The 15,917-nt window shown below is 29.2% G+C and overlaps 1 protein-coding gene across 1 annotated transcript; it reads left to right on the top strand.

The window, feature by feature from the left end:
• The first annotated feature begins 1,008 nt into the window (after nucleotides 1–1,008).
• On the top strand, nucleotides 1,009–5,719 carry LOC106770747 (alpha-dioxygenase 1-like). Its single transcript, XM_014656543.2, has 10 exons — nucleotides 1,009–1,305; nucleotides 1,456–1,719; nucleotides 1,857–2,006; nucleotides 2,118–2,251; nucleotides 3,206–3,419; nucleotides 3,542–3,687; nucleotides 4,260–4,487; nucleotides 4,741–4,943; nucleotides 5,043–5,286; nucleotides 5,405–5,719. The coding sequence occupies exons 1-10, from the start codon at nucleotides 1,183–1,185 to the stop codon at nucleotides 5,628–5,630; spliced, it is 1,932 nt and encodes a 643-aa protein (XP_014512029.1). The 5' UTR covers nucleotides 1,009–1,182; the 3' UTR covers nucleotides 5,631–5,719.
• Nucleotides 5,720–15,917: the final 10,198 nt, after the last annotated feature.

Genomic DNA, 15,917 nt, shown 5'->3' on the forward strand with positions numbered 1-15,917 from the left:
AAATAAAATTCCCTTTTTAACAAGTAAAAAAGTACGGTACACAATGGCTTGAGGTGAAGTTTATCATTAATTTTATTTTTACACTTTTTTTTTATAATTAAAAAAAAATGCTCTCACACAAACAGTTTTTTCTAGTATAATTATAAAAATTTTAAAATTATATTGAGCAAGAAAGATAGAAATGGTTAAAAAAATTAGTAGTGTGTTTGGATTAATGTTTATACGAAATTTAATGCACCACAACCCGGTGAGAAAAAAATTGATAAAAATTTCATCAAACAATCATTATTGCTAATGCAATTATGATCTTTGCTGCTCTAATCAATGATTAAAAAATTCCCCACTAATTTTTATCTTGTGTTTTTCTTTTTTGGTCCGCTAACTTGTTCATTTAAAATTAAACTATAAACATAACATTATTAATTTGACATGAAATAATTGCACATCGACATCAAGTAATTGCATAAAATACTGCCAACAACTCCTTATTTTCCTGGTGGTTTTAAAAAACCAAATTATAAATATAGTTCATAATTTGTTTTATTTTTTATATAAATAAATACATTTTATTCATTAGTTTCTCTGTTGACCATATAAGAATTAAATCGAAATGATTTGTCAAATAAAAATAAAGACCAAAATGTTAGAATTTTCTTATGCAGCCATTAAAATGAAAGTAAACAGAAGAAAAGTGGCAGTAAATATATGACCAAAAATCTAACGTCTTGGAACTTTTCAAAACCAAGAATAAAGACAGAATTTATTTTTTCGTGCACGAATTAATAAAAGATGGAGTATTTGTTTGATAAAAGAATAAATGAAAATGGCATTAATAGCATTATTTTTTTCGTTTAACCATTTTTAACAATCATGTTCATTTTTACCATAAAAGAGAGAAAAAGAATACTAAAACCTGATAGAGAAAGAAAATGAGAGGAAATAAGAAAGAAATGTAAGAGAAAGATGGCATAATTATTTTTTGTTACATGACAACCTTTTGGAACATTTTCCACACAAAAAGACAAGCACATAGTTGTTTTTCGATGACCACGTTAGGGTTTTGAATAATGCAAAATTGAAAGCAAAATTTCTAAGCCAAGGGCTATAAATACAAATGCAAACTTACAAAAATATACACATTCATATATCAAACTCATCAATTATATCTTCGTTTTAGCAAACATGTGGTCTGTGATAACGGATCCCATCAGAAACCTTTTTGCAAATGTTGTTCACCAGTTCATCCACAAAGACTTCCATGAAGCAGTGGCCAAAATGACCATAATAGATGCTTTTCTCTTCATTGTATACACACAATTCCTTCTACATCATATTATCATAACATGAATAGTTGTTATTACATTAGTGATAGGATTAAGACATCATTTTCAAAGCATTAATTATCAGAGCTTTAATTAAGTTAAGATCATCACGAAATGAGTCTGTTTTATGCAGATTGTTCATTCCATTGACAAGCTGGGGATATGGCATCGTCTACCTGTTTTCTTAGGGCTATTGTATCTGGCTATCAGACGTCACCTTCACCAAGAGTACAACCTCTTCAACGTTGGAACAACACCAACTGGGATTAGGTTCAACCATTCAGATTTTCCATACAGAACAGCTGATGGAAAATATAATGATCNTTTCAATGAAGTTGCTGGCAGCCAAGGAACTTTCTTTGGCAGAAACATGCTTCCTGTTGATCAGAAGAAAAAGGTCAACAATCATAGCTAGTTATAATAATTTCATAAAATATCAGTGTTTTTACTGCTATAGTTTGTTGACTTGTTCTTATATGATTTTGATCCTTTGAGGATAGTGAATTTTGAAGGCATAGTTTTGTGTGTGTGCAGCTATTGAAGCCTGATCCAATGGTGGTAGCAACAAAACTACTAGCTAGAAGGACATATAAGGACACAGGGAAGCAATTCAACGTGATTGCAGCTTCTTGGATTCAGTTCATGATTCACGATTGGATCGATCATCTTGAGGATACCAAACAGGTCAATCAATTTCTAAAACCATGATGATGTTTTTTATTGTGATAATAAGAAGGTATTTAATTTAATTTGTTCATGAAATTTTGATACATATTTACATACATATATATGCAGATTGAACTGACTGCACCAAAAGAAGTTGCAGGCCAATGCCCTCTAAAATCTTTCAAATTCTTCAAAACTAAGGAAATTCCCACTGGATTCTATGAGATAAAAACGGGATCATCGAACATTCGAACACCATGGTGGTAAGATTTCTACTGCAGTTTACCTCAGCCAAAAGTTAAAGGTTAATGTTGATAAGTTTATTATTCCTACTTCTTATACTGAGTTTATGACTAACATAATTTCAGAAAAAACAGTTTTTAAACGAGGAGCATATCTCACTTATATATTATAAAAGTTTTCGATATGTACTAAGTAATGATACTGACAGAAAATTATAATTTGAAAAAGGAAAGAAAAGATAACTTAGATGAAAAAAATGGCGGCGTATATGCATGTAGAAAATTCAATGCGTGGGGGCACGATAGCGTTTACATCTAACAAAATGGCGGCGAAAGATATAAGATATGTAAAAAAAAGGTTAAAATTCATTATTCTAAATTATGGATTTTTGTTATGTTTGTAATATTGATCAAATATATAAATTTTCGTATAGACCTAAGAAAAACTCGTCGAGTTAAGTCAGAACAAAATATATTTTGAAATAAAAGAATGAGTATAAGAGTATGATTTTTTTTTTTTTTAAATATCATATCTTTATAAAATTATATGAACTTTAGGATTCATGTCATAAAAATATAATGATATAATAAATTATATACCAACAAAATAAAAACTTATCTTAAATAAATAATATTAATAATAATAATATGAGATCTTATCAATAATAATATTCAAATCTACTAGATTTGTCATGATTATAAGAAATATTAGTTTTAGTAAAAGTAATATCACACTCATATTTATTTGACACATTTAATTTGAGTAAATTGATCTTAAAAAAGTGAATTTTTGTAATTTAAAAAAAAATAAAAATAAAAGGTAAGAAAAAGTAGTATGAAATGAATGTAAAAAAATTATGTAGGTTAAAGTATATTGGACTAATGTAAAAGTTAAAAGTAGCTGATATGAAAGTTATTGGTATATAGTCTCTGAGAGAAGATGTTTAAGTTGCATGGATTTGGTTGGTGAAATAGGGATGCAAGTGCTGTGTATGGAAGCAATGGAGAAGTTTTACAGAAAGTGAGGACTTTCAAAGATGGAAAGCTAAAGATATCAAAGGATGGAAACCTTCTGCATAACGAAAATGGAACAGCAGTTGCAGGTGACATCCGCAACAGTTGGGCTGGTGTTTCAACTCTGCAGTCCCTTTTCATTCAAGAACACAATGCAGTTTGTGATTCTCTCAAGGTATAATAATCATAAATTTCATCATGGAAAAAAACAATATTAACCAATCTTATTTTAAAAACAATCTCATTAATGAAAAGAAAATACTAACAAAATACCTGTTTTTAATTGTACTGTTTCAGAAATATTACCCTCAATTGAATGATGAAGAACTTTATCGCCATGCAAGATTGGTGATTTCAGCTGTGATTGCAAAGGTTCACACCATTGATTGGACTGTGGAGCTTCTTAAAACTGATACTCTACTTGCAGGAATGCGTGCCAACTGGTAAGCCTCTCGACACCACACAATTCTCTGACACAGTTTACAAAAAGATTTATCTACTGAAATATTTTCGAGCTGCTTTTTTTAATTTATATTCAAAATGTTTTTTTTTTAACGTATATAGGTAAAAATGAAAAGCATTTTACGTATAAGAGACAAAAAATTTGAAAATTACAATTAGATCCACACGATTTCAAATAAAAAAAGTTGTGTCTTACAATTTTAGGAATTGACAATTGATTAGAAGGAAAATGATATTTTGACATCAATTTTTTGATATCATTTTGACACTGTACCCATGTCAAAACGTGGTTGGACGATTTCAAATTAAAAAAACTGAAACAATGGCATATTTGGAAGAAAAAAATCAAAGTTTTTTTTTTTTTTTAATTTGAAATCGTCCAACCACATTTTGATACGTGTACAATGTTAAAATGGTGTCAAAAAATTCGTGTCAAAATATCATTTTCCAAATTTGTAATTGATTACTAAGAGTGTAAACAAAAAAACTCTATGGTAATCGATTATACAGGTTATAATCTATTTATTTTTTGAAATTATTGTTTATTTTTCAGGTATGGACTATTGGGGAAGAAGTTTAAGGATACATTCGGACATGTTGGTGGGTCCATCTTGGGAGGATTTGTTGGTATGAAGAAGCCAGAAAACCATGGTGTCACCTACTCTTTAACAGAAGAATTTACGAGTGTCTACAGAATGCACCCTCTCCTACCTGATAACCTGCATCTGAGAGACATATCTGCAACTCCTGGGCCAAACAAATCTCCACCAGTAATCAAAGAGTACGATAATAAAATCTTACCTAAACCTTTCTTTTCCCAAACTCATTACTACATCTGTTTCTATTTATAATTTATAAAAATACTTAAACTAATTCATACCACTTAACTTGATATTGAATTCTTCAATAACTTATATTGTTTTTAAGAATTGTTCTTACTTTTTAGATTGATATATAAAGTTAGATTATCTCAATAATTTGAAGCATTTTTCATTATCTTTTACCAAAATTTCTCTTTCCATTCGGTATTGTAGAATCCCTATGAAAAACTTGATTGGACTACCAGGAGAGAAGACATTATCAGAAATAGGAGTCGCAAGACAACTTGTGTCAATGGGTCACCAAGCTTGTGGGGCATTAGAGCTTTGGAATTATCCAGAGTGGCTAAGAGACCTTGTACCACAGAACATGGATGGCACAGAAAGGTCTGAACATGTGGACCTGGCTGCTCTTGAAAGTAAGATATATACATACATATATATGTAAAAGTTTATGTATAGTTTTAATATTAAGATATATCCTATATCTAGTTATTAACCCTAAAATTATGATGCAGTTTACAGGGATAGGGAAAGGAATGTGGCTAGATACAACCAGTTTAGGAGGTCATTACTGTTAATACCTATCTCAAAGTGGGAAGATCTAACTGATGATAAGGAAGCAATTAAAGTATTGGAAGAAGTATATGGAGATGATGTTGAAGAGCTTGATCTACTTGTAGGTCTCATGGCAGAGAAGAAAATAAAGGGTTTTGCAATCAGTGAGACAGCTTTTGTGATATTCCTCCTCATGGCAAGCAGGTAAAAGGAATAACATTAAAATACCAATATTCTAAAGGATTCATTGTGTGTTTTTGGACATTGTTTTGTGAAGTGATTTTGAAAGGGAATGAATGAAACTGTTTTTGTGGAATTGCAGGAGGCTGGAAGCTGATAGGTTCTTCACAAGCAACTATAATGAAGAAACATACACTAAAAAGGGACTTGAATGGGTGAACACAACTGAGAGTTTGAAAGATGTGATTGATCGTCACTATCCTGAAATGACACACAAATGGTTGAACTCTTCTAGTGCTTTCTCTGTTTGGGATTCACTTCCAAACTCACCCAATCATGTTCCTCTTTACCTTCGTGTTCCTCATTAATATGTAATTTCGATATTTATGTGTTTTATTTGGATCTATCTTTTGTTAAGTTTGAATTAATATGCATATTTGTATCTTGTAAAACACTATGTTTCGACCAATATGTATTCAGTGTACTGCGAAGAAGAAGAATGCGAGAGAAGAGGGTCTGTGAAGAAGGAAATGAACAGTGTAGGTTAAAACTAAAATGCTCAGAGAAAACCTCGGTTTATCAAATAAGTGATAGAATCTCGGTTCATCCAAAAACCATATCCTTCTCCATTTTTCTAACATATGTTAAGAATAATATAATCATCAATGAGATTAATAAATGCTAAAAATAATATAATTAATAACTTATACTGTGAGGATTTTAAGATTTTCTGATACTGGGTGGTTCAACATTGACATAAATTGCTCATGTTGTATGTTACTCAGATAAATATTTTATAAACTTAATTATACATTTTATTGCGTAATTATTATTATTATTATTATTATTGTAATATTATGGTTTATTATTTTTATATTTTATCTAAATTGTGAACATTTCCACATTTTAAACATCTGTTGATTTTAACTAATAATATGTATCATAAAAGAAGTTAAAAGTAAAATTGAATTACTTTTTAAAATTATGTCATTTTGATTTTTTTCATATATTTTTATGAAATATCAGCGCTTCATTGAAAAATTTAATGAATGAAAATAAAATAAAAAATAAAAAAAAAATCATAAAAAAGTTTAGAGATAAAAATAATTTAAGATTTAACGGTATAAAAGTGAAATATAGTGTAGATGTCCATTCAATTATTTTTGAGAAATTAAGATAGTGTTTGAATTGGAGAGTGAATATGAGAGATGTTGAATGAATGAATTTGAGAAAATGAAAAGAAAATTGTGGTATTGTTTGGATTAAGAAATTTAAAAGAATTGATAAAGGGATTGGAAAGAAAAGTTTACGAATAATATGATGAATATGATAGATTAAAAAGATGTTTTAATTGATAAAAGTAAATGATTATCAATTTATCTTTGGTGTAGAAATGTGATATAAATTTAAATATAAGTAGTAGTAATTATATTAAAACGAAATTGAATTTATTATTTATAATAAGAAAATTAAAATTAAAAAATTATTATTATTAAAAATTAATGGAATAGAATAAAAAACCGGACAAAATAAAAACTATATAAATAATACAATAAAAAAAACAGTAATTTAGTGAAATGAAGGGAGCGAGAATCGATTCTTCACACAAAGGGAATCCTTATTAGCCCCCAAAATCAGGGCCGGGTTAGGCTAACCAAATCTAACACATTCTTTCGCATAATCACCAAACGCCCTTTTATCTTCTGACCCTTGCCTCCCAGGATTCCGAACATCTTGCCTGATTCTTACTTTTAACAAACACTCTTCTTTTTCTCTCTCTGTGGATAACAGCAACCAACATGCTCCTATTTAAACGACAACCTCAACTATTAAATCTAACTATTCACTGCGTTTTTCTTTACTAAATACTTTTTACATTCTTTATCTTACATATTTTATTTTACTTTTTCACCACAACCCTTTGACACTGCATTTAATATCTGTTTTGTCTTCTTCTGTTTGTCTATATAGTGTTACACGAACAGTGCTCCATTTATTTCATTCTTCCAGTTTCTTTCCTTACATCTTTAAATATTTAAAAAATAATAATATTTTGAGAATATCTTAACATTATAAATATAGATATGTATTATTATGTAATGGGTTAAATATGTTTTTCGTTCTCCAACTATTGGTCGTTTTTGTGTTTAGTCCCTCTTTCAAAGTATAGTACAATTTAGTCCTTCAATTTTAGAAAACTCTGGTATTAGTCATTTTTACCAAATTTTTTAACTTTATTTACTGTTTCAAACGCATTTCTCAGTTAATATTGAAGCAAAAATGTGTTAAAATGTGTAAACAATCCAAATGCTATAATATAACGTGCTTGAAACAGCAAATAAAGTTTAAAAAATTTGGTAAAAAAAGACTAAAACTATAGTTTTCTAAAGTTGAAGGACTAAATTATATTATACTTTGAAAGAAGGACTAAACACAAAAATGGCTAATAGTTGGGGGACGAAAAACATATTTAACCCTTATGTAATTGATTTATATTAGTGTTTATAATTATTAAAATGTTATAAAAAAGAATGAAACAATCATTATCATATTTAAAACTATTTTTTTTCACTCTTTCATGGCTGGATGCACTATACTGGAATTTCTCTCATTAACTATTTTTTTTAGTTTCTAAAATATCTAGCCATAAAAATAGAAAGCCTTTTTATTGTATAATTGTAATTAGAATTTTTTAATAAAAATTAAAATATTTTTATTTTTCAATTTAATAAAAAGTATGAAGTATTTCTAATTACATAATTATGACATAATAAAAGTTAAAAAAAATTATAATTATCTTTTATTTATACTGCTTTTAATAACTTTGATATCATTTTTGTAATATCTTCTGTATATTTGTGCTATTTTAGTTATTGTAATATTAAGTGAAGAGACAATTATTAGTCGAATAATACTGAGAATGGACCATCTTTTATGCAGCAAAAAAAGAACGTGCGTGTTTTGAAAAAGTATTCAAGCAGTTTTATTTTATATAAATAAAATAAAAATAAACATAAAGTAACATCCTGTTCCATTTAAATAGAATAAAATTATTAAAACAAAATGTTACATATATCATAATAAAATAATTAGATAAAAACAAACATACCACGAAAGAAAGATTTATGTAAAATCATTTAATTACATATTTAGTTTTTTTTAAAAATGATGATGTGAGTTTTTTTTAAAAAAGAAAGCCCATGGGTTGACTCTGACCCACAGGCTTTGGAGCTTTTTAGTCCTGGGGGCTTTTTTAATAAAGGGTTTTTTTTGGTTCTGTGGACTTTTTTGGTCCTAACCCACATGGGCTAGGGCCAAGGCCTATTATAGGAGCCTATTTGACAGGTCTACCTATGATGTTATATATCAGGATGACAACGGGTCGGGTCGAGTATAATCTGACTCGACAAAAAAACATTCATTTGTTACTCGATCTATTACTCGCACGTATATTTGCTTAAAAATTATCTGCGAGTATTTTAAAATCTGCAGATATCCGTTGATATTCGCAAATATTTTAAAAATTATTTTTTTATTAATTATTAAAATAAAATTTAAATAAAATTACAAAAAATATATAATATAAATTTAAATTTAAATTTTAATTAAATTTAATTATAAAATATAAATTAATGTTAATTTTGATTAAATTTAACCTAATAAAGTATAAATTAAATTTTTATTTTTATTTTTTGTAGGTAGCGGATATCTGCAGGTATATATAGTATAATATCCACACTCGACTCGTTTATAAATGGATATTAAAATATTCGCTATCTGCAATCTGCAGATAGTAAATATTCGCGGATACCAACTCTCCGTTGCGGATTTTATCTGGAGATATCTGCTAGGGCAGATTTTTTTTGTCATCTCTAATTGCATGTGCACTGAACAGGTGAAGGGTAATTTCGTTTTTTGTACATTCCTACTTATCTCCCTATCAATGTGAGAATGCAAATAAGAAAAGACAATGAGTTGTTAAAATTAGGATACCATCAGCTGAAACAAACAACTATATACTCACAAATCAATCCATTTACATATATAGTACATATGTGGAAACTAATACATCCTAAGAAAAGACAACACCCCCTAAGAAAAGGCAATGTAATGAGTTGTCAAAATAATAAAGAATTCATATAAGTAAATTTTTATACATTATTTTATGTATAAATTAATTTTAATTCAAAATAAAATAATTTTTGTTTAATATAAGAAAATCTTCTAAAATTAAAATAGAAAATTTGAGTGACTAACTTTAACAAAAACCCAACATAAATTCATTGTGAATACAAATAATAACATCCAAATTTTTAATATTCCTAATACTATTATAAGAATCATCATATATTTAATAGAATAGTTAAAAAGAAACTGATACAATTATCCAAATAATAAAATATATATAAGATAGGAAAGTCTAACACATTTTTTTACACTTAAGAACTAAAGTGCAACATGAAATTTGTTAAAAGAGCATATATACATACATATATTTTCATATAAATATGTATAAATCTAACTAAAATAAAATTCTAATATAATCATATATTCTATCTCTATCTTCCAAAGCCTGATCAAAAGAAAGTTCTTCGTTTGCTCACATAATAAAAATATCATTGCAAATAGAAGAACAAACAAACATATAATTAGCAGAAAGCAAATGGTAGGCTAATTTTATCAAAGAATACACATATGATTATTTACAAACAATTTATAATTAATCATAAATAACTAACAATTCATAAACATCAAATTATTTACTCTATACTTGATCATCCAAATACAAGTATTGATACCGAACTCTAGGGGCCTTGCACTTGAAGATGGTGCAACAACTCATTCACACCAACTACCACACTCTGAGGTTAATCTATAAAATATTTATGCCAAATAAATGACCATCAGACTAAGGACATCATGTTACTCTTCACGACATAACTACCCTTCTTTACTTTAGATTATAAGTTATTAAGAGTATCAGATTAACCCATAATACCGAGCATCATATATCAATACATACACAATACAAAATCATCTTAAGGATTTCTCCTTGAAACTCTTATAGCATCATATACAATTTCACACTCACGAACCAATCTCATACAAAATTTAAATCAAATCCATATGTATCTAAGATACTTGATCTATATGCATTCAGTACTTATCCAAATGATCAAATCAATTAATATTATTGACACAATAATTGATTTGAAAATAGGTTTATAACTCAGAGTGAGTGCCAATTTGCTCACTTGTCTAGGAATTTATTTATCTAATCAAACCAACTATCCTTAAATGCAACCAACAAATTTCATGTGCTATGAACCAAATTTTAGTGAACTAAGTGGCTAACTAAGTCCTAATTGACATGAATACAGATTCCAAACACTTGGTTCCCTCACAAAACAACTGCTTTAGAATATTACTTATCCAAACCTCTATTTTTCACTAGAAACAGTCATTACTCTAACCTATTGTCAAACCAAAGTTCAACAGCTAATTGATTCACTAAATCATCAAGAATCAAGCACAATTCAGCAAGCATTTCACACTAAGAATTCATTATATCAACTACCAATTTCAATATGTCGCATAATACACTATCATAGAACTTAAAGCAGATGCCCATAACTGATTTCATATAACTCTACCATACCAAAACAAATTATCAAACCACTTAAAGCTTTAGAAAACGCATTTAGCTTCGCTTACCTGTGAGAAGTTTAGCTAGCTTAAAAGGTCTAAATAACTTTTTCCACTCAAGTAACTCTATTTGTACCTACAAACCACAAAAACATGATTAAAGTACGTGGTTAGAACTACTAATTAATAAAGGACCTAATAGAAGACTCAAGTTATACATGCGACAGGGTCATATTACATGCATTGAAAAGTACAGAAAACAGAGGAAAAGAGTATAAATTAACTTACTTTTTCATTAGAAATTGATTGGTTGTAAAGGAAGATCTTGTTGCCATGATCATGAAGGCACTTCCCGATCTTTGAACATATGGTTCAATAATTAGAACTCTTAGAAAGAAGGAAAAAATACTCAAAAAATGATTTCTAAAGAGATGATAAGTGTTTTAAGTAATAAGACTCTTTAATAAATTTCTATTTATACTCTTTTTAATATTAAAATAACATTATCTCATTATTTAAAATATTTTATCAACTCTTAAAAATTTATTTTTTTTTAAATTTTTACAAATTTTACTTATTTGTTTTATTTGAGTCTCTTAAAAGAAATTAGGGTTAGTTTTATTCTTTTAGTTTCAAAATTTTGAAATGTTTTATATATGTATTTTTGTTTAATATCTAGAAACGTTTGTGGTCAGTTTTATTTCCATGATAAGAAAATATGGTTGCTTCATTCATAATTGTACTATTTTTGTTTCACTAGTAAAAAATAGGGTTTATACAGCGTACATTATGCCACGGTTTACCAGAAATCGCAACATAATTGTGCGCGGTGGCAGTTTTGTAAATAAATCCAACTTATATGCCGCGGTTATATACCCCAGGTCAACTATCAATTTTGACGCCACGTCAGGAAAAAATTAAATAACAAGAGAGTATGTCGTGGTTCTCTGAGGAACGCGGCATATTCCCACTGCCACCTACTGACATTCCCCATCAGTCAGCCCCTACAATAAATTGGCAGGGGAATAGGTCGCGGTTCTCTGGGTAACCGCGGCCTATTCCCCTGCCAATTTATTGCAGGGGCTGACTGAAGGGGAATGTCAATAGGTGACAGTGGGAATATGCCACGGTTCCTCAGAGAACCGCGACCTATTCCTCTGCCACCTACTGACATTCCCCAAAAGGCAGTTGGGAAGACAGTTGAGTATTCAGAACGTTAGGGAATAGGTCGTAGTTCTCAGAGCAACCGCGGCATATTCCCTGATCTGAAAAAATTTGAAATATTTAAGGGTATATGTTGTGGTTGCCCGCTGAACCGCGGCATATAGTTTCAAAAATAATTTCGAAAATGCCATTTATATTATTTTTTTAAGGAGTATATGATGCGGTTAAGTTGTGAACCGCGACATATTCCCCTTTGTAGGTTGAAAAATACAAAACACTGAACAGTTTCATCTTCTCCACGCGTTTTTCTGAAGCTTTCTCTCTGCTTTCTCCTCTGCCTCTACGCGATTACGCTGCTGCCGCGCCAACTCCGTCTCAAAACATCTCTGCCGCCGCGCCATCCCGACCGTCTGTCGCGCCCTCTGCCTTCGTGCCCTCTACCGTCGCGCCAGCCTCTGTCGCCGCGTCATTCTCTCCGTCGCGCCATCTCTGCTTCCCCGGGTACATTCCATTTTCTTCTCTGATTAAATTTTTGTGTTATATTGAAATGCTAGGTTTGAATATATTGTTTTTGTGGCTTTGATCGTTTTTGTCAAATTTGTTGTGGTTATCATTTCCTTTCCATTCTCTCATATTTCTCATTTTCGTTCTTTCTCCATTTTTGTTCTCCTTCCATTTTCATTCTTCTTCCATCAACAAGTAAGGTGTTTCCTTAGTCCAAGATTTGGGCCTTTCATAGTGTCAAGGTTGGTAGCACCATGAAGAGAAATTGCGAAGAGAACAAGTGTCTCGTTCTCGCTTCTCTCTGTCGACATTTTGCCCTTTCTTCCTCTCTCTCTCTCTCTTTTCGTTCGCGCTATTTTCCCCTTCTCTCTCACGATTTGTCCTTGTTTTCTCATCCATCCATTACGAGTTCGACCATATATTTGAAACCTTTATTTGGTTATGGGTGCTTGGTACAAAAATTGATTCTGTAAGCGACCTTGATAGGCTTCGGTGTTGGTGCCTAACAAAAGATCCACTTTAATTGATTGAGTGTTGCTGCCTAAAAAAAAGAATCACATCACACCTTAATTATACTACTATTTTACCTTGAATTATGGTCAGTTTATAAAGAAATAAAAAAAAAGTAGAATAAAATATGAAACATGAAACAATAAATGGAAAGTAAAACATTTAGGAAGATTAGAAAAATGTTGTTTTGGGAAATTAACCGCATATACTAAAGTGGTCTAAAAATTACGAGTTAGTAGTCATTTGAAACATCTTCTGTAGGTCCAAAAATCACAAATTAGTAGTCATTAGAAAGAGTTGAGTTTATTTTCTAATAAAAAAAGAATCACATCATTTGTAGGTCTGGTGAGTGACGTCTCCACAACTGGATCCTGTAGTAGAAGTTTGTGTACAAAACCCAAATTTGTTGTGCGTAATCCATTTGTGTCATCACCAAGTTTGGTGAAGTCCTAAAACAAGTGTTGGCCATTCAAGCCCTTGTAATCGATTAGAGTGTCCCTATAATCGATTGCGCACAACAAATTTGGGTTTTGTACACAAACTTTTACTGCAGGACCCAACTATGGAGACGTCACTCACCAGAAGCAATTTAAGTAATTTTTTTTTCACAAATCTTTAATGGGTGACACTTCTTTTTTGTATTTAAGTGTCAGTAGGGCTTGAAAACAGAGGTTTGGGCAGTCCATGGTGGTGGAAAGACCCAATATTAACTACAAAAAAGAAGGGCATTACCGACAACCAAAATCCCTCGAAAAACAGCCAAAAGCCGGTAAATCTTTCGGTATTTTACTACTCTACGGGCCTTTGGTAAATTCTTCAGAAAACGTAACTTACCAACGGCTTAAAGACCTTTGGTAAAAGCCCGTTGGTAATTTGCGCGTTTACTGTAGTGGCTGGTGTCATCACCAAGTTTGATGAAGTCCTTAAACAAGTGTAGTCCATACAGATCCTTGTAATCGATTACAATGTCCCTTTAAACAATTATGCGCAACAAGTTTGGTGCATTTACGCTTCTGTCCTTTATTTTTCCTAATAATTTCTTATTATTGTTTTTTTCTTACCAGTATACTTTCAAATTATATAAAAATATGCTAAAAATATTTTTAATATAAATTAGTATAAATTTTCGCGTTTATTCATCTAATACACCTCTTTTATAGGATAATAATAATAATCGTGATGACACGTATTTAAATTTGATTGGCTGCATATTGATAACATTATCTATATAATACATTACTGAATTTGATTGGCTGCATATTGATAACATTATCTATATAACACTTTTGTACAATTAAAGAAAAACTAAACATGTCTCTATCGAAACTTGATTACTTTCAACTATTCAATAATGAATCGTCGAACACCTATGTTTATAATCAATGACTCAATGAACTATTGGAACGATTTCATGGGAATTTTTCTTAAATTTCGAAGATCAATAAATCTTTATTTTAATTAAAAATGATTTACTTAATTTAAATTAAAAATTATTTAAAAAACATAATTAATGTTAATTTTTATATTAATGTGATTTAATAAGTAAGTCAACAAATAAAAATAATTTTAATAATCGACAAATAATTATAATGAATTTTAATCTAAAACTAATCTTGTTTATATCAATTTAAAAGCAGAGTTGAGTCAATCATATCTTTCTTGAGGTCGAGAAAAAAAGAAGAAGAAAGAGTATGTAAAATTTAAATTTTTTTACTCTTATAAATTCTTATAGTTTTTATTTTTTTGAAATTATTTATTCAACTTATAAAATATTTTTAATTTTCTGTAAAAATAAATTATTCTATAAAGTTTTCTTATGCAAACATTATTGGGATTTCATTTTGTTTTAACAAAAACTTTTTTTATTATTTTATCAAGAAAAATTCATAAACACCTGATATATATTTAAAAGTAAAACAATAATTATATATTTATCATATACGTATATGATGAAAAAGTATATTTTAAAAAATATATATGTACAGTAAATATGTTCTTATATTATTTTACTTCATCAAATCTTATATGAGTTCAAAAGTCATAAGTTATTAGTTTATTATATTGAGTGAATTATTCAATGAATATAATTAGAGTATATATGATATCTCTCTATACTATCTCGATTTCATGTTATGAGTTTTTGCTGGATTAGGATGAGGATGATTCTTATGTTCAAATGAGATTTTTTTTTTTTTTTCTAGAGGTCAAGTAATTCAATTATGAAGTATGTGTTTTTACTTAGAAATTAAACCTCTATTTATAGAGTTTAAGAGAATCTGATCAATTAATTTACCTCTTAATGATTATTAATATTAATCTTAATCATTCATCAATAACAGTTATCACTAGGGGTGGGCAAATCGAACTGAACTGTACTGCACTGCTAAAAACTGAACTGAACTATAAAACAGTTCAAACAAACTGAACTGAACTGTAAAACAGTTCAGACAAACTGAACTGAACTATATTTTGTTTTTCAAACTGAACCGTACTGAACTGTACTGTACTGCAATATGAACTGAACTATTAACTGAACTGTAAACTGCACTAACTGAACTGTAAACTGCACTGACTGAACTATTAACTGAACTGTAAACTGAACTAAACTATTAACTGAATTGTAAATTACACTAACTGAACTATTAACTAAATTGTAAACTACACTAATTTTAACTAAACTACAATATAAACTGAAATGAACTAGTACTATACTAATTTTAAACTGAATTGTCCTAATTTTTAAACTAAATAGTATAACAATACATGTTCTTTTCTTTTTAATTGAAAATTATTTTAATATTTATTTTATTTTATTCATAAATGTCTAATAA

The sequence above is a fragment of the Vigna radiata genome, chromosome 1, assembly GCF_000741045.1.
Source record: "Vigna radiata var. radiata cultivar VC1973A chromosome 1, Vradiata_ver6, whole genome shotgun sequence".
Taxonomy (NCBI): Eukaryota; Viridiplantae; Streptophyta; class Magnoliopsida; order Fabales; family Fabaceae; genus Vigna; species Vigna radiata.